General features: G+C 55.4%; 1 protein-coding gene across 1 annotated transcript in view; it reads right to left on the bottom strand.

Annotated features, from left to right (window-relative positions):
- Positions 1 to 21,503, bottom strand: part of KCNQ4 (potassium voltage-gated channel subfamily Q member 4) — a 36,200-nt gene that overhangs the window by 2,193 nt on the left and 12,504 nt on the right. Inside the window, exons 6-16 of the mRNA XM_006762633.2 lie at positions 20,871 to 21,067; positions 20,289 to 20,399; positions 20,039 to 20,134; positions 16,201 to 16,289; positions 14,340 to 14,501; positions 13,940 to 13,984; positions 11,669 to 11,725; positions 7,101 to 7,321; positions 5,556 to 5,655; positions 3,039 to 3,170; positions 427 to 571 (exon numbers count right to left, since the gene is read on the bottom strand). Coding sequence (XP_006762696.1) covers positions 427 to 571; positions 3,039 to 3,170; positions 5,556 to 5,655; positions 7,101 to 7,321; positions 11,669 to 11,725; positions 13,940 to 13,984; positions 14,340 to 14,501; positions 16,201 to 16,289; positions 20,039 to 20,134; positions 20,289 to 20,399; positions 20,871 to 21,067 — 1,355 coding nt within the window. The remainder of the gene's footprint in view (positions 1 to 426; positions 572 to 3,038; positions 3,171 to 5,555; positions 5,656 to 7,100; positions 7,322 to 11,668; positions 11,726 to 13,939; positions 13,985 to 14,339; positions 14,502 to 16,200; positions 16,290 to 20,038; positions 20,135 to 20,288; positions 20,400 to 20,870; positions 21,068 to 21,503) is intronic.

Below are 21,503 nucleotides of genomic sequence, written 5' to 3'. Positions count from 1 at the left end.
GTGGAGCGGGGGCTTGTCCGGGGAGGGGCGCGCCTGGAAGGGCGGAGCTCCGAGCGCGGGACGAAGGTGGGAACCTGGGGCTTATTCCTCCGAACAAAATTAAATTGGAATAATCCGGGCGATCGAGAGACACGCAGGCGGGGTCAAGTTAAGGAGGTGGGACTTGGGCGGGTTTAGCTGAGACTATAGCAACCCGGGGCGGGGCTCGGCAGGAGAGGGGGGGTTCTCGTGGGCGGGTTTCCTGGGAGGCGGGGCTTATCTGCGGGGCTCTGCTGGGCCCCAGTCGCGAGGGTCCAGCCTGGGCCTCCCCGGCTGGTGAGTGGTCAGGGTGGCGGCTCTGAGAAGCGCAGCCTCCCCTTGCGCGTGACCCCGCGACTTTCCAGAGCGTCCGGGTGGATGACTAGCTCGGCCACACCAATGAGACGCCCTCTGCGCACTCACCTGCTTCTCCACCTTGACCACGCGGCCCATCATACTAATTTCATCCGCCGCCTCTGTGTCCGAGGGCCCCTTGTCGCCCTTCTCCCGGGCCTTTCGGTCCCCGGGGCACCTGCCCACAATCTGGTCCACCCTGTGGGGAAAGGGAGCCGTCAAAGGGCCCAGACACACGCCATCCCTCCTTCCCATAAGATTTCGAGGTTGCCTGCTGAAAAGGGAGACACAGCCTGCACTGGTGGGAGGGAGGCTCCCCGAGGGACGGGGCCTTGCCAAACGGAGGGACTGGCCACTGCTTGGAGGGTGTTCCACTGAGCTGAGCAAAGGCATCACGCAGAAGCACGACAAATAAAACATCACCTAGTGGGGGAACAGGTGGGAAGTGGACGGGAAAAGAGGAAGAGACACAAGCGGGGCTGTGAGTTACAAGGCAGACCAGGCTGGAGCTGGCCCCACCTTATTTTTCTGCTCTTCCTTACAGCAAAATTCCTGAAAGTGTTTTCTCTACCCTCTATCTCCAATCTCTCTCCTTCCGTTCCAAAGCCTACTCCAGTCAGGCGTTCACTTCCACCACTTCATCAAATCTACTGCTGTCAGAATCCCAAATGACCCCCATGTTGCCAGATTCAATGATCATCTCCCAGTCCTCATTATACTTGCCCTATTAGCAGCGCCGGGCACATCTGAGCACCCTTTCCAGTGCTTTCTTCATTTGGATTCCCAAACACCACCCTCTCCCAGTTCTCCAACCTCTCTGAGTCTCCTTCACTGGCTCCTTTACAACCTCTAAATATTGCAGGATCCAAGGTTCGCTCCTGGAACCTCTTCTATGCATTTACCCTCATTCGCCGTGATGTCTTCAGTTCCAGATGTTCATTCTACTATGCATTGTTGACACCAAATCTACATCTCCAGCACCATATCTCTCCTCTGAACCCCACACCACACCCTTCTAACTGCCAGATCATCGCTCCATTTAGATGTCTGATAGGCATCACAAACCCAACATGTCCCAATTTTACTGATCAAAACTTGCTCCCCTCATTGCCTTCCCCATGTCAACAGACAGCAAGTTTTCCCTCTTGCTTAAGCCAAAAACCCTGGGTTCATCTTGGACACCTTTTCTCTCCCTCTTATACCCCATCAGAAAATCCTGTCAGCTCTATCTTCAAAATAGAAGCTGAACAGAGTTCCTGCCCTCATGGGGCTTTCCTTCTAGTGGAAGGAGAACAGATGGAATATGTCAGACATATTCTAAATCTAACCATGTCTACCCTTGGTCCAACTTCCCATCATCACTTGCCTGGATATCTGAAGTAGCATCCTCAATGGTCTCCCTGCTTCCATCCTAGCTCCCTTATAAGCCATTGGCAACACACCACCTAGGGTGATCCTTTTAAAATATAGCTCAGATCTCATCAGTCCTTGCTCAAAGCGCTCCAATGCTTGCATCTCACTTTGGATGAACACCAACATCTTCGCAGTGGCCTACAGGGCTTTATACAGTCTAAGTGCCATTAGCCTTCTAACCTCGTCTGCTACCTCTCTCTCCTCAGGCACAGCTGGCTCCTTGCTGGCCCTAGGACAGTGATGGCGAACCTTTTGAGCTCGGCGTGTCAGCATTTTGAAAAACCCTAACTTAACTCTGGTGCCGTGCCACATATAGAAATTTTTTGATATTTGCAACCATAGTAAAACAAAGACTTATATTTTTGATGTTTATTTTATATATTTAAATGCCATTTAACAAAGAAAAATCAACCAAAAAAAAAATGAGTTCACGTGTCACCTCTGACACACGTGTCATAGGTTCGCCATCACTGCCCTAGAACAACACTCCAGCCACATGCTCATCTCAAAGCCTTTGCACTTGCTGTTCCCTCTGGAAAACATTTAAACAGCCACAGGGCTGCTTGCCTCGCCTTCAATTTTTTTTTTCTCAAATATCACCTTCTCTCCTGTTTAAAATAGCAAACCCCAATACTCCAGCCCTTTTTTTTTCTTAGCATTTATTATTGTCTGACATATTCCATCTGTTCTCCTTCCACTAGAAGGAAGGCCCCATGAGGGCAGGAACTCTGTTTTGCTTTCTACCATATCCCCACTGCCTGGCAAGTAACAAATACCCAATGACTATTTTTTGAGAGAACAAATGAATGAACAGGCAGTGAGAATTCCGGCCACAGAAGTAGGCAAAGTGTAGGTGATTTGGGGTCTTGGTATGAGAGTTTTTCCTATATGCCGGGTGAGAGAAGTGCCAGGGAATTCCAGAGGTAAGAGGTGGGCAGTATGAAGGACAATCCCCTTGGGAGGTGGGAGGTTATTATTTTAATCCCATAATTTTATGTCCAGGAAACAATCATCTAAACTCGTCTCCTGAATTGTGCAGGCCAATGGGGTTCTCACAGAGGACCTGCGCTGGCTCATTCTTCAGGTTCAAAACAGGCGAGGGGTCTGGCCTCAGCCCAGAGAAACTCCAGCCCCGCTAGCGGCCCCTAGGGGGCACTCGGGCTTCGTTCTGGCTTTGGACTTGGGACCTCGCGCGGAATCTGGGGCCAGGGCCTCCCTGCCCCGCTCCTGGGTAGGGGAGCAGGCGCACCCACCGGGTCTGCAGGCTCTTGATCCGACCCAGCATGTCCAGGTGCCCTGCCGAGTACTGCTCTATGACGTCCTTCACGTCGTACGGTCGCAGCGTCTCCTTGAATTTCCTTTTGGCCACCAGGAACTTGAGGATCCTGTGGAGGGCGGGGGAGGGGGAGGGCACGGAAGAGTGTCTCAGAGGGAATTCTTTCCCAGCCCCGTCACCATCCCTTTGCTGCCTCCTTGTCCAGTACCAAGGCTCCTCCTGCGTGGACCCCGGCAAACAGCCTCTGCTGCGTCTCCCAGCCTCCCTCCCTCCCCACCATGCCCCGGGACCCAGAATTTGGTATTCTTTAATGTGCCTATATGTGCAGTCGCATTTGCCTGGGAGGGCAGGGACTGGACCGGGTTGCTCCCTGCTAGATGTGACACTCTTACTGATGACAGCTTGGACAAAGACATTTAAAATAGATGATAGATAGATAGATAGATAGATAGATGATAGATAGATAGATTTCAGAGAGGAAGGGAGAGACAGAGAAACATCAATGATGAGAATCATTGATCGGCTGCCTCCTGCACGCCCCCTACTGGGGATCAAGCTCACAACCTTGGCATGTGCCCCTGTTTGGAGTCGAACCCAGGACCCTTTAGTCCACAGGCTGACGCTTCTGTCCACTGAGCCAAACCAGCTAGGGCTGGACAAAGACATTTTTTGCATTCCCTCAGCAAATGCTTGTTAGCACAGCTGTGCTGGACCTGGGCACCCAAAAGGGCGTCAGATCCAATTGCTGGCCTCAGGAGCCCTGGTCTGAGGGGGGCGTCAGAGGACATAAACAATTATGGGCTGACAGGGGCCATGTCAAGGAATAAAGAAAGAGGGCTGGGGGCCATGACAAGGGAGGCAATGGCTGGTGCAGTCAGGGGACAAGTCTTGGGAGGGGGACGGAGGGAGGCTTTCTGGACAAAGGCAGGCAGGACCCTGTGTGAGTGAGTCGGGTCAAAGGAGCCGAAACAAGTTGGGAAGGAAAGGGAGGTGGGGTGGGCGTATGAGAAGACGGGAAGGGATTGGCCTTGAGATAGAGGCTGAGGAGGGTACTCTGCAGAGCCCTAAATCCCTGGCAGAGACTGGGCAATGGGAAGTTGGGTGGTGGGGAAGGGCTTCTTCTGCCAGCCTTGGAGGGAACCTGGGAACCTGGGGCTTATTCCCTCAAAAGAAATTTAGGCAGGAAGACCTGCTCCCAGGGATGGGCCTAAGCCGGAAGCGGGCAGTGAGGTGAGATGCGGGACAGCAGTGAGCAATTCAGGACTGAAAGACCCCTAAGTGTGAGCTGATTTCACTAAGTTGACTCCCGTGGTTGGGGCAACAGGGTGGATGGTGGTGCCACTGGCTGGAATGGAGATCAGGAAGAGGACCAGGTTTGGGGCGTGCTGGGGGTAAGGAGTCTGTGGGGTGGCCAAGGAGTGTTGACCTGGGCCAGGTGGCAGCTCAGGCGTTGTTTCCTGGAAGCTAGTCACTTGGAGGGGAGAGATGGGATGTGCAAAAAGAAGGTGAGAAGAGAACTCAGGTTCTCGGGGGGTTGGGGAGGAATCCAGCTGACTCTGGTTTTTAAAGGAACACAAAGGGAAGAGGCTTGTGGGCAGGTGCATCAGCCAGGGAAGAGGCAGTGGGTCTGGAAGGCCTGGGGGTGAAGGCACCTGTGGAACTCTGGCTGGAGACGCCAAGGAGCTGGGGGGCCAGATCCATGCTGGGCCGGGACTCAAGAGCTCAGGAGACTCTGGTCACCCCTTATGTGTGGAGGCAAGGAGACAGCCAGTAGAGTCAGTAGGGCAGGGGTTTTCAAACTTTTTAAACAAGACCTACCATAAGAAATATATTTTACTTCAGAAACCAGTCCACACATACACACAGGCACATAACTAAAAACACAAGTTTCATACACATCATTCACCCTCACTACTGGGACGCACACTGATATTTTTTCTTTTCTTTAAAATTTTTTATGGGGACCATGGCCCACTAAATTGATTTCACTAAGTTGACTTCAAACTGCTGTGACCTGTGGTTTGAAAACCATTGCTCGGCCCTGGGGGAACAGACAGGGTGACGTCAAGACACAAGGAGAAAGAGAGAGTCTGAAACACAGAAGGAGGTAAAGAGTGTATCAGACCGACACAGGGAGAGGCAGGCAGATGCTGATGCCAGGGAGAGAGAAATAAAGAGAAAAGAGCTGACGTAAAACGAGCGAGCGGCTGGGGAGAGAAGCGAAGAGGATGCTGTGGGCGTGAGGAGAACGACCATGACGGGCAGCTGGGCCAGCCGCCCCACCCAGCCAGCCCTCCCATCATAAGAGTATGCGGAAACCCTGCTGGGAGCCATATGCCACCTCCGCACCCACCCACACAAGGGTGCCAGGTGGGCAGCAGCTGGTGTGCCCGGGATCTAGGCCAGGCCTGGCCATGAGGGCAGACCCCAGATGGGGAGCAGCAATGGGTGGCAGATGAACAGGGGGAGGACCCACCTGAGGCCTAAGTCTCACCTGACAGAGCGGATGACCGTCTTCACCGCAGGCATGACGTCATCCACCGTGAGCTCGCACTGGTAGCTCTTCTCCTCTGCCACTTCCTCAGAGGGGCCCTCTGGAAAGTCAGGGGACCCAGGTGGTGGCAGCAGAAGGGGCCACTTCCACCCCTACCACCACATGCCCAATTATACTTAGAAGTATTGATAGGGAGAACAAGGCCCAGAAAGGGCCCAGAACCTTCCTGGGAGCAAAGGCAGACCAGATTCCAGCCTCCCTCAATGCCCTACCCAGAGTGGAAATCCCCAGTTCATTGCACGGCATCTCCCTGTGGCCAGACAGGGTGAACATTTACCTGGTGGCCAGGCGGAGCACATCTGGTCTGGCCTGGGGGGAACGGCACAGAGCCCTGGAGGAAGCCCCACTAGTTCTACTACCCAGGACGGGGAGTCCCCAAGAAAAGGGGCTTGTGGCCTCTGCACACCATCAGGCACACAGTCTCATCCTTCAGCCAAGAGGGAACCAAGAGGGAAGGAAGTCAAGGGGCTGGCTCCCCTGCCCAGCTCTGCCACTGGGCAAGGCCCTCAATCAAGTCATTTCCTTCCGGATGAGAGAAATGGCTTTTCCAGGCTGGTGCCCTGACTGCACAGAGAGGTGATGCTGTCCTGGGCCCTCAGGGCACAAGGTGGGGGGAGGCCAGGTATGTCCTTGGGCATGGAAAGGAGGCCCCAGGCACCAGCCTTGCCCAGTCTCTCATGGTTCGTGTGGATCTATAACTCCAGGAAAGGCCTCTCCGAGTTGTCAGCCCGCCACGTATTAGGGGCTGACCCAGCACAGACAGAGGCAGCATAGCTGAGTCCTCTCTCTCCAAGGTCAAAGGGGCTTCCTGTCCCCATCCTCTGTCCTTGTTCACCCGCCCCTTCCTTTTCGCACCCAGGGGCCTGAAGCATGTCAAAGCTGGGAGAACTCTTCCGGGGAACTCGGTCCAACCCTCTCGTTTTCCAGAAGAGGACATTGGGTCACAGAAAGGGGCAGTATCTTGCCTAGGTCACAGTGTAAGTCAGGAGCAGAGCTAGAACTCAGAAAAGTGACCTTTCTGGTTAAAATTGCACTGCAGTTCGCTTTCGATGAGCACTCACTATATTCCCAGCATGCTTCTGTTCACCTCCCACGGACAATCTCCTTTAATCCTCACAATAACCTTAGGGAGTAGATACTATTATCAGCCCCACTTTAGAGATGACAAGAATGAGTCCCAGAGAGTCATCCGAGGACTTTACTCAAGACAAATGGCAAAGCCAGGATTCAAACTCAGGGAGCCGGGCTCCAAAGCCTGTGCCTTTAACCACGACCAGATGCCACCCTCCGCATTCTCATCTGATTCTGTCTGGAGCCCTGAGAAGCAGGTATCGTGACGCCCATTTTACAGACCAGAAGGTGCCCAAAGATAGGCAATCAGGTGCAGAGCCAGGACTGGAACCAAGTCTTTCCACCCCCAGCTCAGACTCTGCCCCCACCCTGCCACCCTCCGCAGGTCTGGGGCCCCAGGCCCCCAGGGCTCACCCTCAGCAGAAGAGCGGGGTTTGAGTCTCAGAGAGGCCCGGAAGCGGGTGCGGTCATTGAAGCTCCAGCTCTTCTGGACCTTGGTGGGGCTGGTGGCCTCACCCACCTGCTCGCTGCTTGGGGAGGTGGCCATTGACGGCGGTGCCAGGTGCTGCTTGGAGGGGCCTGTCCGCCGCTGGGAGCTGCCTATGCGGATGCGGTCTTTGATGCCCATTCGGCTACTGGCAGGGCAAGTTGGGTGGGGGAGAGAGCCAAGTTAGCTGGAGCTGGGGTGGGCATGAGTAGGGACATAGCTGACTTAGGACTCGGGGGTGGCTGTTGGGTATGGTTCTCCACCAAGTGGAGACTTCCTGGGATGGGACAGAGTGTGGTGAGGGGGGCCCTGACTCCTACTAGAAGCTAATCCAGGGTCAGTCTGAGCAGATCCTCCCCCTCCCTCACCTCCCACCCCTCAGTGCCCAGACAGATAAGGGGTGCACAGGAGACAGATGTCAGAGTGGAGGGAGTGATAGAACCCAAGAAGGAAGTCAAAGACGGACAGGAGGACAGGGGAGCTGGCCTGGCCCAGATGGTGGGTGGGTGGAGGTGGTGACCAGCCTGGGCAGACAGGCTGTTAAAGGATGGAGAAGCTCGCCTGGCCGTGCTCACCAAGGTGAACCTCCAGCCCCTCACTGTACCCAGGGGCAGGCTATGTGGAGTTGAGGGTGTGTGTGTGTGTGTGTGTGTGTGTGTGTGTGTGTGTGTGTTGGCATGCACACATGTGATAGTAGGTACACATGTATCCATGTGTGTACATATGTTGGGGTGTGTGTACATGTGTCAGTTTATATTTCCTTCCTCCTTTCCCCACTCCTGGAACTATCTGATCCCATACTGATCAAGGCAGGGCATTGGGACCTGTCCAACCGCACAGGCAGTGCGCTGAAAAATTCCCGATGTCTCCACCACACGGACTTCAGTGTAAGTGGTGCTGCGGGCCTGCAGTGGACTGGCTGCTGAGCGGCCTTGGCCCTGCTAAGCTGCTGGCCCACATGTATGCCCAGGACACATAGGGTGTCTGCCCTCCCGGGGAAGGTCTGTAGCCTGTTCTTCTGAGGTCTCCCCTGCTCAAACTCTGCCCACCTGGGCTGATAACCTGCCCATGTGATCATGGATCCCCCCTCCACAGCTCTACTTGCCTGTCCACTAAGCCCCCAGAGAATAGCACCTACACACGTCTGTGCTCATGTGAGCACACACACGCATGTCTGCATGTGCTCAAACTTCCCTTCCCACATCTCAGTTCCCCACCAGACCCCCAAGCCATGGAGGAAGGCAGGTTGGGGGGGCTCAGGTTCCCCAGAACAGGTCCTGGATAACCATTACCTGGTAGAGTAACTCTGTGTCCAAGAGGTTCAAAGACCATGTCATCGCTGTTAGAGCAGGACCTATGCAAACATCCCCCATCTCATGCCCTGTGGCTGCCTCCCTGCTGTGGCTTGCCACTTGGAGGGCCCCTAGCAGATATGTTTGGGGGCCCTTCTGCCCCAAATGTCTAGGGCCCTGGCTCAGAGAGCATCAGCCACTCTCAGAGGTGGGGCAGGAGCTGGGGGACAAGACTGTGTCACCTACTTTCCAATCAAGGGGATGGCAGAGGATAGATTCTGGTTTCAGGGTTGGGTAGAAGCCAGGGTCCCCCATGCCAAGGGCATGGGGTCCAGGGTACAGAGTCAAGGTGCTGCGGTAAGGGAGATCGTGAAACCAGAGACAACTTCGGAAAGGCAGCCAGGATACAGAGCCATCCTTAAAGGTTGGGGCCTCTGCCCAGAGGGGAGAGGTGACAGGTCAAGGGTTTGGGCCCTGAAATCAGAAGGGAAGGACAGGGGTGGCCCCCGCAATCTAGCATGCTGTTTTCTGGCCCAGTATCCCCTCAACACATCCCAAAAGTTCCAACCAAAGTTTGAGGTTGGCTCTCCCAAACTTTCCTCTGCAGAGCCATTCCTTCGAGCTCTCCTCATGCTGGCAAGCACCCCCACACCCGCCCGGCCCGTGCAACCCCTCCTCCTGTCCTCCACTCCTCCAGGCGGGAGAGGAAGAGAGGGAGCTGGAGAAGACCCTGACACTCAGCCAAGGGCCTGGAACTCCAGATCTCTGCACCCAACACATCACTCCAGTGGTATTCTGGGGGAACGGGGCGACCTCCCTGTCATGACAAGTGTGCAAGCAAGACAGCTTGCACTCAGCCGGACTCATCCAGGGAAGGTCTGGGGGCTTGTACTAGAGGCCTTGGAAGGTCCCTTTCCAGCTCTGATTCTGTGACGGTTGGCGGGTTGTGGGTTCTGTAACTTTCCAGCCAGCCAGCGGCCATGGGCTCTGCTTTGATGGAAGAAGGCTGTTTCCCCAGGGGGCGGGGCTAGATTCCAGCTCCTTGGAGAGGGCCCAGAAAATGGCTCCTGTGAGCCTCTCTGGAGCCTAAAAGCTCAAAGAAAATGGAAAGAAACCTGGCACACGGTGGACATGGAAAGGGCGCCTTCCTTTCCCAGGCTCCTTCGAACACGCAAGGTCCTGTCTCACTGCCTCAGCCCTCCGGCTCTCAGCCACTTCGTGTGGTGGGTCCGTATTTTCCATCCCTGTTTTATAGATGCAGAGGCAGGTGAAATGACTTGCCCAAGGTGGCAGAGCTCCTGTGGATGGAGCAAGGACTGGAACCCTGTCTTCTCTGGCTGTACACGCTGTGTTCCTTCTCTGGGACAAGCAATCACCCACACTGGGGAAACTGTGCTCGCTAGGGGACACTTGGCAATGTCTGAGACATTTCTGGTTGTCACACTGGGATGTGCTCCTGGCACCTACTGAGTAGAGGACAGGGGTGCTGCTAAATATCCAACAATGCATGTGGCAGCTCCTGATAACAAAGAATTATCGGACCCAAAATACCAATGTTGCCAAAATCAAGAAACTCTGATCTAAGAGATCTGTTGGTGTCTGGGAGATGAATGGGGTGGGCTTGACTAGGGCTGTCCTATTGGGGGAGGGAGGGGGCAAGCTCTGAGCACAGGCTGCCCTCTGACTGACCTAGGCCCAACCCCTGTACTTACTTCCACAAGGGATTTCTTTAAGGGCTCACCATTTGCCTGCCCAAGGCCAAGGTCATGGGGCAAGAGAGGCAGCCAGCTCTTCCTGGTGCTGCAAACAGCACCTCTTTTCAGGACTGTGGAAACAACCTCACCACAGGCCCATCTGCCCTGGCCTTGCCCTTCCTGACTCTCATGCCCACACGGCCAAAGTCATCTTGAAAAGGGGCAGACCTGGAGACTCTCAGCTTAACCCTTCAGTGTGTACCCACTTTCTACAGCCATGGTTTCCAAACTCCTTTTTAAAATAAGTAAGGTGTTGACTGCTCAACAGGCCAAAGCAAATGAGGCCAACATCCATACAGCACTTCCTACGAGTCAGGAAGCAGATCCTATTATCACCCACATTTTACATCTGAGGAAACTGAGGCACGGGGGGCTTATGTCCAAAGTCCCTGAGCGAGTGAGTGGCAGCCAGGTTCAGACCCAGAGCCCATGTTTCTAAGCAACACTGCCTCTAGCCCTGGCACTCACCTCCTCCTCATGGGCCCCCAGCCCACAAGGCTCCAGAGGCACTTTTGGGAAACCCAGGACTCCATGAGCCCAAGCTGCCAGGCAGTGCCAAGAGGACAAGGCCCACACTGGGCTTTTGGGTTCTTCGTGACCCCGCTCTGCCCCCAGCCTCAGTTCCTGAGATCTGGCCACGCTGGGCTGCCTGGTCCTTTGCCATGGCTGTGCTCTCTCTCACCTCCTCACCTCCTTGGCCTATGATGCCTTCCCTCCATGGCTGTGCTCTCTCTCACCTCCTCACCTCCTCGCCTCCTTGGCCTATGATGCCCTCCCTCACACCCACTGTGTTTTGGACCTCCTGGGCGTAAAGTGCCTGACCCAGGCTCCACAGGCCCTCTGCTTCCTCCTCTGCTACACTTATCACACCGAATAGCAATTACTCTGCAACTCTCCAGGCACCATGTTTTCTTCATCACCGTGTCCCTAGTGCAGGCCTGGCATGGGGCAGCTACCAAGGAATGTGGTGATGATGTGGCTAAAAGAGCTGGGCTCTGGAGTTAGCAAGGGAGGTACCAATCCCACTCCTTCAGGCATCTGCTAGGTCCCTGGGTGGGCAGTGGGGAAGCTAAACCTAAGGCCCAGCAAAAGTCAGAGTGGGAGGGACCCTCATAGAGCCTCTAGTTCAATCTGCCCATTTCACAGATGGGAAACCGAGGTCCAGAGAAGAAAAGCAATTTGGCCAAGATCACACAAGGGGTCAGCAGCAGAGCCAGAACTCATCCCAAGCCTCCTGTAAGTGTCCGTCCTGGCAGACTGGGCACCAGGCCCATGCTCCAGACTTGGCAGAGGCATCCCCAGGAAGGCGAGGGGCTCATCGGGGCCCCAAGACAGATGGCAGGCGGCAGGCACATGCACCTTGTTCTTGGCCCATCCTGTCCCCCTCTTCAGCCCCCAAACTGGGTGGGGCAAGGAGGAGTAGGGACAGGAGGAGCAGGTAAGGGGTACCTCGGTCTCCAGCTGGCGTGGATCCGAAAGAAACTCCGTTTATTACTAAACATCTGGCTGGAAAGTTGAGAACAAGACACAAACAGAGGTTAGTGGGACGGAGACAGGTGGGCAGAGCATGGGGAGCTGCCAGGATGGGGCCAGCCTCCTGCTGCTGGTGGGAGAAGGCCCCCCACCCAGACGTCCTTTGGCCCACATTCCCAGACGTTCTCAAGCTTTGCATGAGGATCTCCTGGGGAGCAGGTTAAATATGCAGAATCGGTGTCTGTTCTCCATAGGTTCTCCTCCTGGGGACCTGGGCAGAGATCCAGCTGTCTGCATTTTCAACAGATACCCCACCGGATGCTGATGCAAGACGTCAGTGGACCAGGCTTTGAGAGACACTGCTTTAGCACCTCATCACACAACCCCAAAGAGAGGAGGCTCTGGCCCTAACAATGGATGCCCCAGGAAGTCCCGCTCCTGTAGTTCTGGGAGTGTGGTTGGCCTAGGCCAGTGGTCGGCAAACTCATTAGTCAACAGAGCCAAATATCAACAGTACAACGATTGAAATTTCTTTTGAGAGCCAAATTTTTTAAACTTAAACTATATAGGTAGGTACATTGTTATTAACCTAATTAGGGTACTCCTAAGGCTTAGGAAGAGCCACACTCAAGGGGCCAAAGAGCCGCAGTTTGCCGACCACGGGCCTAGTCCATCCACAAGCACCACGGAGGGTGTGAGCATTCAGGTGTGTGTGTGTGTGTGTGTGTGTGTTCCCATCTGCGGCATCCCCCCACCCATGGGTCCCAAACAGCCAAGATTAAGGATATGGCCATTTAGCCTGAGGCTCGTGCCTGACTGCCTAGAAGTCACAGCTTAGCTCAGTGGGGTCACTTAGTTGAAGGAACACCCCACCACCAGCACCACGAGTCCCAGCCATGCAGACACTCCAGGGCAGACAGACGTAAGGCTTGGAGTTAGTGACAGCCAAGCACTCACTAATAATCTGTTCCTAGGCCTTGGGGGGGCCTAGAGACCCAGAACAGCTGTGAAGGGTGGCACAGGTGCTGGTCACAAGCTAATCTCCATCCCCAGAACCTTCCTATTTAGATAAGGTGAGGCCAGAGTGAACTGGAAGCTACAGAGTGGAAGCTACAGAGCACCCTGGCTCAGCTGAGCAGGGTTGCACCAATGCCAAAAACTTTTGAGTTTCTGCCTGGAGGCCGGGGCTGGTTCGGGATGGCAAAAACAATGACGGCCTTTAGGCCGTGACAGAGAAACTGAATGCGATGCTCTTCCAGGGAGCTGCCAGCCTGGCCTGGCCCCTCCCTCCAGCCCCAGACTTGGAGGACTGGCTCTGCCTCTCTGATAAGCGCCTCCACCCACCAAATGTCCTTACTCAGAACAGGGAAGAAAAGCTGCTCCTAGAGTCCCCTGCACCAAACCCCCCTCCTCCCAGCTCCCCAAGCTTTTCTGCCCAGAAACCGAGAGAACCAAGAGCTCCTTATCAGCTAAAACATCACTGATGTTCTGCCCAGGACCCAGAGGCTCAGAGTGACTTGATGGCTTTCTCAAGGACACACAGCATCAGGTGGCATAGGTGAGCTTGCACCGCACTTCCTCCTCCTGACCACAGAGTGGGTCACCTCTTCTCCTCTCCCTTGTTCTGGGCCGCAGGCTCAGCATCACACCTGAGGCTCAAGGCCCAGATGCCTGGCTGGCTGATGCACGGATGATGTGTGAAGATGAGACAAAACAAAGAGATGGGCAGAGGACAGGTGAGAAATGGGGCAGGGGGGGCTGAATCCTTAAACACAAAGCTCTACTTCCACGGGAGCAGCCACTTCCCCATACTGTGAGTTAGGGGCTTCCCTTATCCAAATAGGCTTGAAAATCCACTATTAGGAACATTTATGTGTGTGTGTGGGGGGGGGGGCAAACATTATTTCTGTGTTCTTTCTAGATGCAAAAGCTCCAGGCAAGTCAGGTCAAGGGGTAGAAGACTGCTGGGAGCAGCAAACTGTCCCTCAGAAAAGAAGAAAGGCATTGTGGGAGAATCCCAGGAGGATCCCCTGGGATTAGCAAAGCTGTGGACAAGGGTTACACAAGACAAGAGCATTAGTCATTGGTTGAGTTTACGTAGGTCCTACAGCGGTTCTTAGTCACAGAGCTCTCTTTCCAGCTGGCGTCTTGCTCCCGAGAGGCGAGTTCAGTGTCAAACCCTTTCTAGAGGAACATGCTGGGGGAGGGGTCCCTGCCCTCACACCCCAGGATGGTGCCCACGATTACCTGAGCCGTAAGCACCTGTGGCCAGCGGCCTCCTCCTCTCTCCAGCTTCCCAGGAGGGATGGGGGTGCAGGGATGGAAGAGTGAGGGGGGAGGCGTGGAAACAGAGAAAGAAAGAGGACAACGGAATGAATGGAGGAGGTGATAGGAAAGGATGGTGGGGACAGATCCCCCACTCTTCCAGGTGACAAAAAAGGTGAGTCCAGCCTGACCCCTCCAGAGAGGCTCTCAGTCTGCATCTGCCAGGCTGCTCGACAACTGCCCAGGCCTCATGCCAAGGCCTGGGAGTCCCCAGAACAGGCCCAGACAGCCAGGTCGCGGCTGGACACAAGTCCGAGAGAGGATGAGACAGAGAATGGAAGAGGAGAAGCAAGAGGAGGCGGTGGCCCCAGAGGGCCCCTACCTTTCCCCAGGGCAGAAGGAGGTGCTGCCCGGCCGGTGGCAGGTGGCAACGGGCGGGTAGCGGGAGGGCGCTCCGTCGGGTACTGGCGCCCGCCGCACCTCCAGGGGCCGTAGGCCCCCATTGCGGGCCCGTTGCACGTGCTCAAACAAGAGGGCCAGCTCTCTGCAGGAGAGGGTGCCATCAGCGGACTGAGCTCCTGAGCTCACATCCAGCCGGGCCCTGCCTCTCTCCAGGGGCTCCGCACTCACGCCAGGCCGGAGCAGGCAGCGTACGGGGGCGGGAGAGACCAGCCTCCCTCCCTCCCTCTCTCCACGCGGTTCCTGGGAAGTCCTCAGGGATGCCAAGTATGGCTGTGCAGGCTGGGCACACTCCAGAGCACCCTCACGAGGGGGCAAGTGGGAGCTCAAATGCAGCTCCCTCTGCTCACCAAGCTGTGCACAGGGATCTGGAGCTGTGCCTACCTGGCGGCCAGCGGCAGCCCTGAACAACTCAGCCTCCAGAGTTGACTCCGAATTTTAGGGGGGAAACTGAGGCTGAAGGGGGAGACGTGATTGGGTAGCTAGCCAGCTCCTTCCCCTGAAGCTCTGGGTTATTGGAGACCAGATCTGGGGCTCAGCTTCTTCATAATTCTCCAGGCATTTCCTGTTTCCGTAACCCAAGGAAGACAGCTCCCCTTTCTACCTTTCTGTTGTATAGATGAAGAAACTGCGGTCCAAGGAGCAGGAGACCTAGTCGACCCAGAATCTCCAAACCAATCTCTGTCCCTCTTACCAGAGGACCCAAGATCACCCCAACCCAAAATCTTCCCCCCTCCTCCACGCACATCATATTCCTAACAAACCAGCCCCCCGCACCATTCCCCAAGGCTGGCCTTGAGTCCTTAGGGCTCCTCCTGGAAAGGGCAGCTTCTCCTAAACTAACTACCCTCTTGGTCTCCACCAGCTGCGAGGTGGAGAGATGGGGAAACCAGTGTGATTCTGGGAGCTCCCCTTCCCAGCCCCTTTCCTCCGGCTCCTCCCCTGGGAACCCCCTGGCGCTGGGAGGGAGTAGGGAGGGAGGCGGCCAGGTGTAGGGATGAGTGGGATCATGCAACAGCTGCTCTTGGAGAACTAATGAGGCCAAAAAAAAAAAGAAGGCACCAGCAGAAGCGCTGAGCACAGCAGCCCGGCCTGCCTTGACGCCGCTTGATGCCCGCCTGCCCGCGGGACCAAGCTGTGCTCCGTGGCCTTCATTCCTACCCAAGGGCTTGGCCAGGCACCTGGCCACACAACCCCTGATGATGCAAACCTGCATGGAGCCACCCTGTGCAATCTTACCCCAACCTGGGTCAGTGGGCGAACTCACTTCTGGGCCCTAAAGCTGCTGCCTAGTACAGTAAAAGTAGGTACGTATTCACACACACAGGTACTATGTGGGCCCCTGCACCCAACTCCGGCATGCCCATTCAGGCCCATCCCATACTTTCTCGATCCATTGCAATACGCCAAGCTGGCAAGGCTAACAGCGCACCCCCAACACAGACCAAGGGGAGATGAGCTGGCTGTGCCACTACCCTGGGTGGCATTGACTCTGGGGAAGCATGCAGACTGCCAACACTCCAGGGCTCGGGGTTCATCCAGAGGGGTAGGCAGGGCTCTACCCCACGCCCTGTGCTCAGTGTCCACAGTCTTCCCAGGGCACAGAGAGGGGGAGAGAATACACGCCAGGCTCTGAGGTAGGTAGGATCTGCAGAGCCAGCCCCAGATGCTCCCTTGGGAGCCATCATCCCTTTCCCACCCTCCAGGGCTGAATCCCAGCCATTTGTCCTCACGGGGCATTACTGGCAGCCCCTATCCTGCCTTCCCCCTGCACCAGGGCCTACCTGAAGGATGGGAGGATACTGTCATAGTAGTACCAGGTGGCCGTCAGGTAAGCCCGGTTCCTGTCGGTGGAGTATAGGCGCCATGCAGCCTGGTGGTATGAGGGAAGGGAAACGGGAGACAAGGCATCAGTGCGGCCCCTCAGCCCCCCACCAGCCCTCTACCCCTGAGACAACCCGGGCCTGGGCCAGCTGGAGGGTACGCAGAACCATAAGCCAGTTTCAATTCCATAGCCACCAGCAGGGCCAGACAAAGAAATGGTGGCCTAGAGGCAAATGACTTTCCCAAGGTGACGAGCAGATCAGCCTCAAAGCCAGGGGCCTTGGAGTACAGCAGCTAAGAGCTGGGGTTCTGTCATCAGGTAGATGGGTTTTCAATCCTAGCTGTGCCCCTTATGGGCAAGTTAAGTAAAGCTGCAGAGCCTCAGTTACCTCGTCTGTAAAATGGGTGTAATACTACTTACCTAGCTGGGTGTTAAGAGGATTAAATAGGTGAGTGTATGTAATATGTCAAGTGAAGTACCTGGCATATAGTTGGCAGTTAATGCCAAGTTCCCCTGTTAAACCCTCCTGTTATCTCCCTTACTATACCACTGGTAGCTATCTATTCATTGTGTATTTGATTAATGTCTTTCCTCCTCCAGTGGTTCTCAACCTTCTGGCCCTTTAAATACAGTTCCTCATGTTGTGACCCAACCATAAAATTATTTTCGTTGCGACTTCATAACTGTAATGTTGCCACTGTTGTGAATTGTAATGTAAATATCTGATATGCAGGATGGTCTTAGGAGACCCCTGTGAAAGGGTCGATCGCCAAAGGGGTCGCGACCCACAGGTTGAGAACCGCTGCTAGGCTGTAAGCTGTGTTTGGATCACCACTGCGTCCTCTGGCACATGGTGAGTATTCTGCAAATGTTCAAGGAATGAATGCTGACTGAGTGAATCATTATCACTAACAACAACCCCACCCCCTCTTTCCCAGCTGCCTGTCACTGCCCAAGGGTTGAGGAGGGGAAGACAGAGGGTCACCTCCCTCAGCATTCATGGACTTGCAGGGTTTCCTCGCAGCAGGAGGAATGAGGGTCAGACATGAGGAAAGACTGTTTCCTTCCCTCCAGGTAAGGGGAAGAGCCAGGAGGGACTGTGAGTGGGGCGATCAGCGAGGGCAGGGAGGCATGGAAGCTGTTAGATAGGGCGAAGTAGAACTGGCCCTGGCTGCTCCCCCACTTTTTGGGTGCCTGTTGTCCTTAAGGGACTGCCCACTGATGAACTCACCAGCCGGGCACCCTCCCAGGACAGGAATATTTTTACTTCCTGCTTGCCTAGGCCCCTGGCGTAGGCTGGGGAGCAGCTGCCAGACTGTCTCATTAATTATGGGCACCACAATACCAGCTGTCTCTCGGCATGGAAGTGCCAGCTGCCTGCCCCTACAATGCCCCTCCAAAGGCCAGCTCCCAGGGGACAGTGGCCATTGTGCCCCAGGGGACACTGAGAAGGAAAGGCTAGGTTGGTGGCTGGAGATAGCGGGGATGAGGAGCGGAATTCCACCCTGGGGAGGAGAGATAAGGAGGGGTTGAGTCAGACTCGGGTTGGGGGTCAGAGGGTGGCATGCTGGACAGCACGCCGATGTGGCTGTGCCTACATTCCCTGAACTGTCTCCCGCAGGTGAGTCTCTTGCACACACACTTGACCAGGGAGAAGCCAAGGCTGAGTCACAGAGTCACCCAAATCTGAGCCCTTGTCTCAGCCCGTGCCCCATCAGATTGCCTCAGCACAGTGGGGAAACTGAGGCCACACACTGCTAGTTTTTACCCCACTCTTCTGGCTGCTGGTTCTGTCTCCTTGGCTGGCTCAACTTGTCTGCCCAGCCACGAAATGTTGAGGCTCCAAAAAGCCCAGGACTGGCCCATCTTCTCTGCTCCCTCTTTACCCACAAGGTGAGCTCATCCGGGCCCAGGGCTTTGTTACGTCTACATGCAACAACATGCCACAGCTGTCCGTTTCTGCCCCGCCCATTTCTCTCCTCTCAGAGGCACATCTGGCATCCAGCTGCCTGCTCAACATCGCCACCCAGGGGCTCAGAAGACCCTCAGACTCCACATGCCCCAGGCAAACTCACATTCTTCCGGCTCCACATCTGGGCCCACTCCAGAGAGCAGGGCCATCAACCATCCAGTTGAGCAAACCTGGAGGTGTCGCCCCACCTGGAAGTCATCCTGCCTTCTCCCTCACCCTCACTCCTGATGTCACTTATTTCACCTCCTCAATATGCAGAATCTGCCCATTTCTTTCCATTTCACATCACCCAGCAACCTGCCTCACCCAGACTGTTGCCAGAGTCTCTCTTCTGGTCTCCCACACTTACCTGAGTCACTGTCCAATCCTTTCACCACTTTTCAAAACACAAATCTGATCATGTCACCCACTCCCCTCCTTCAGACCTGTCCACATTGCTCTTAGGAAAAAGTGACACTCCTCCCTGTGGCCCTGCGTCTGGGCCTGGCCCACCTATCCACTATCCACTCTTCCTTCAGCTTCCTGTTCTGGCCCTGCTAGCTTTCTGCAAGTTCGTCAAATACACCAGGACCTTTGCACACGCTGTTCCCTTACCCTGAGTCTCCCCAGTTCACCTCTTCACCACTTAACACCTACCCATCATCCAGCTCTCAGCTCAAGTATCATTTTCCCAGGGTAGTCCTCCCTGAATCCCCCTTCAAGATCCCCTGTTAAAAGCTCCTCAGTGAAACCGGTTTGGCTCAGTGGACAGAGCATCAGCCTGCAGACTGAAAGGTCCCAGGTTCGATTCCAGTCAAGGGCATGTACCTGGGTTGCGGGCACATCCCCAGTAGGAGATGTGCAGGAGGCAGCTGATCGATGTTTCTCTCTCATCGATGTTTCTAACTATCTCTCTCCCTTCCTCTCTGTAAAAAAGTTCAATAAAATATATTTAAAAATAAAAAAATAAAAGCTCTTCAGAGAACCATTTCTTTCTTTCAAGACATCGATCTCAGTTTGCAGTTACAGCATTCATTCGTGTGAGTGCTTGTGGAATGAATTAATGAGTTAAGGTGTTTGGAGTGGAACAAGCGCACTGCTGGCTGCATAGCAGATGGGTGTCTCTACCAAGCACCTAGGGCAGTGGTTCTCAACCTTCTGGCCCTTTAAATACAGTTCCTCATGGTGTGACCCAACCATAAAATTATTTTCGTTGCGACTTCATAACTGTAATGTTGCTACTGTTATGAACCGTAATGTAAATATCTGATACGCAGGATGGTCTTAGGCGCCCCCTGAGAAAGGGTCGTTCGCCCGCCAAAGGGGTCGCGACCCACAGGTTGAGAACCGCTGACCTAGGGCCTCTTTAAATACAGTTCCTCATGGTGTGACCCAACCATAAAATTATTTTCGTTGCGACTTCATAACTGTAATGTTGCTACTGTTATGAACCGTAATGTAAATATCTGATACGCAGGATGGTCTTAGGCGACCCCTGAGAAAGGGTCGTTCGACCGCCAAAGGGGTCGCGACCCACAGGTTGAGAACCACTGACCTAGGGCCTCTCGGCCAGCTGTCTTCCACTTCAGGCCATGTCACACTGGGACCAGAGTCGGCCAGTGGGGCAGCTCTGACTAATCCTAAACTGGGCACTTGGTACAGAGGGACATTTTCGACAATCTGAGTCAGCATCCCAGCTCTGTTCCTGACTTGGCATATGACCCAGAAAAGTCACATTTCCTCTCTGAGCTTCAAAGTGGAGTCACAGTTGTGAAGCTGGGACACGGAGTCAGCATACAGTGTTGCCACGCCAATTCAGCTCAGGGGCTCCCTAGGCATCCGGTACCTGAATGAGGTTGGCGGCTGGCATCCTCCGCTTCTCAAAGTGCTTCTGCCGGTGCTGCTCCTGCACCTTCAGGGCAAAGCCAGAGCCAAGGATGCCCTGGGGGAACAGGTATGGTTGGGGGAATGTGGTCGGGCATAAAACACAGTCTCTGCCCATCTGAGACGCTCTCCATGTGGGACAGGCACTTAGCAGGCTCTGCCCCCAGGACCCCTTCCCCTGGCTGGGCAATCCTAGGCAGAGAGGGACTCACGGCAGGCAAGGCAAAGAAGGAGATGCCTAGTAAGGCGAAGCCGGCAGCCAGGACCCTGCCCAGCCATGTGTGCGGCGTCTTGTCACCATAGCCGATGGTTGTCAGGGTAATCTGGGAACACAAATAGGTTACCCACAGGGCTGGTCACAGTGGCCACCCACATGAACTTCCTGGGGGCGCACAGAGATGAAGGCCTGATCGTGAGGGAAGGGCCCCATCGCACTGTAAGTGCGCGCACGTGGTATTTTGTGGAAGAGCCACACTCAAGGGGCCAAAGAGCCGCATGTGGCTCTCCAGCCGTGGTTTGCCGACCACTGGGCTAGGGGCACAGACAAATCCCGCCCCATCCCAACCCCCCAGCCCCATGCTGGGATACAGGCCACAGGGCTTGGCATCTGGGATTAGATGGGGGCACAAGCAGGTCCAGGGGGCAAACTGGGGTGCTAGCATACAGACTGGTCATAGGGGCCCCAGCCGTAGCAGAGAGAACAGGGACAGGCCTGCCCAACCCTGAATCGGAGGCTGAATCGGAGGCCACACGGGTCAGAGATGGTCCTAAGGGGAAGGGAGGCCCTCGCTTACCGTTCCCCACCAAAGCGAGTCCGCGTAGGAGGAGAAGTCGGAGTTGGCGTCCTTCTCGGCCAGATAGACCAGGAAGGAGGCGAAGATGAGCACCAGGAACCCGATGTACCAGGCGGTGATCAGCTCCTGCGGGGGCAGCAACGGGGGAGACCACAGGTGGGACCGAGGCGTGAGGAAGCGGGGGACGCCGGGCCCACCTGGGAGAGGTGGGGGGCGGGGAAGGCCCCCAGAAGGGCCCATGAGAGGTGTTGGGAAGGGGATAAAAAGTACCCCACCCTTCGTAGTTCCCAGGCGCCTGTCTCTACTCCTCCCATCAGGGACACCCGGCCCCTCCTTCCCGCAATGGCCAGGCCTTAAAGCCGCAGGGCACGCCCCGCCCCCGCCCTTGACTTTCCAGGTTCCACGCTCAGACCTCCGCCCCTAGACCCATCTTGCCCCGCCCCCAAACCCCACTTGTAGGTTTCGATCTGGCCCCACATCTAGCCTCGCCCCCATCCCACCCTCAGACTCGTCCCAGCTCCCCACTTCGCTGTGCGCGTAGACGCTGCAACCAGAAGCCTCTAAATGAGACCCTCAAGCCCTTCCCCTCAGCCCCGCCTCCCAGCCGGGTCCAGCCTCCTCGACGCATCCCTG

The sequence above is a fragment of the Myotis davidii genome, unplaced genomic scaffold, assembly GCF_000327345.1.
Source record: "Myotis davidii unplaced genomic scaffold, ASM32734v1 scaffold458, whole genome shotgun sequence".
In the NCBI taxonomy this organism is placed as follows: domain Eukaryota; kingdom Metazoa; phylum Chordata; class Mammalia; order Chiroptera; family Vespertilionidae; genus Myotis; species Myotis davidii.
Note: the sequence above shows the minus strand (reverse complement) of the source record. Positions and strands in the feature narration are given on the sequence as shown.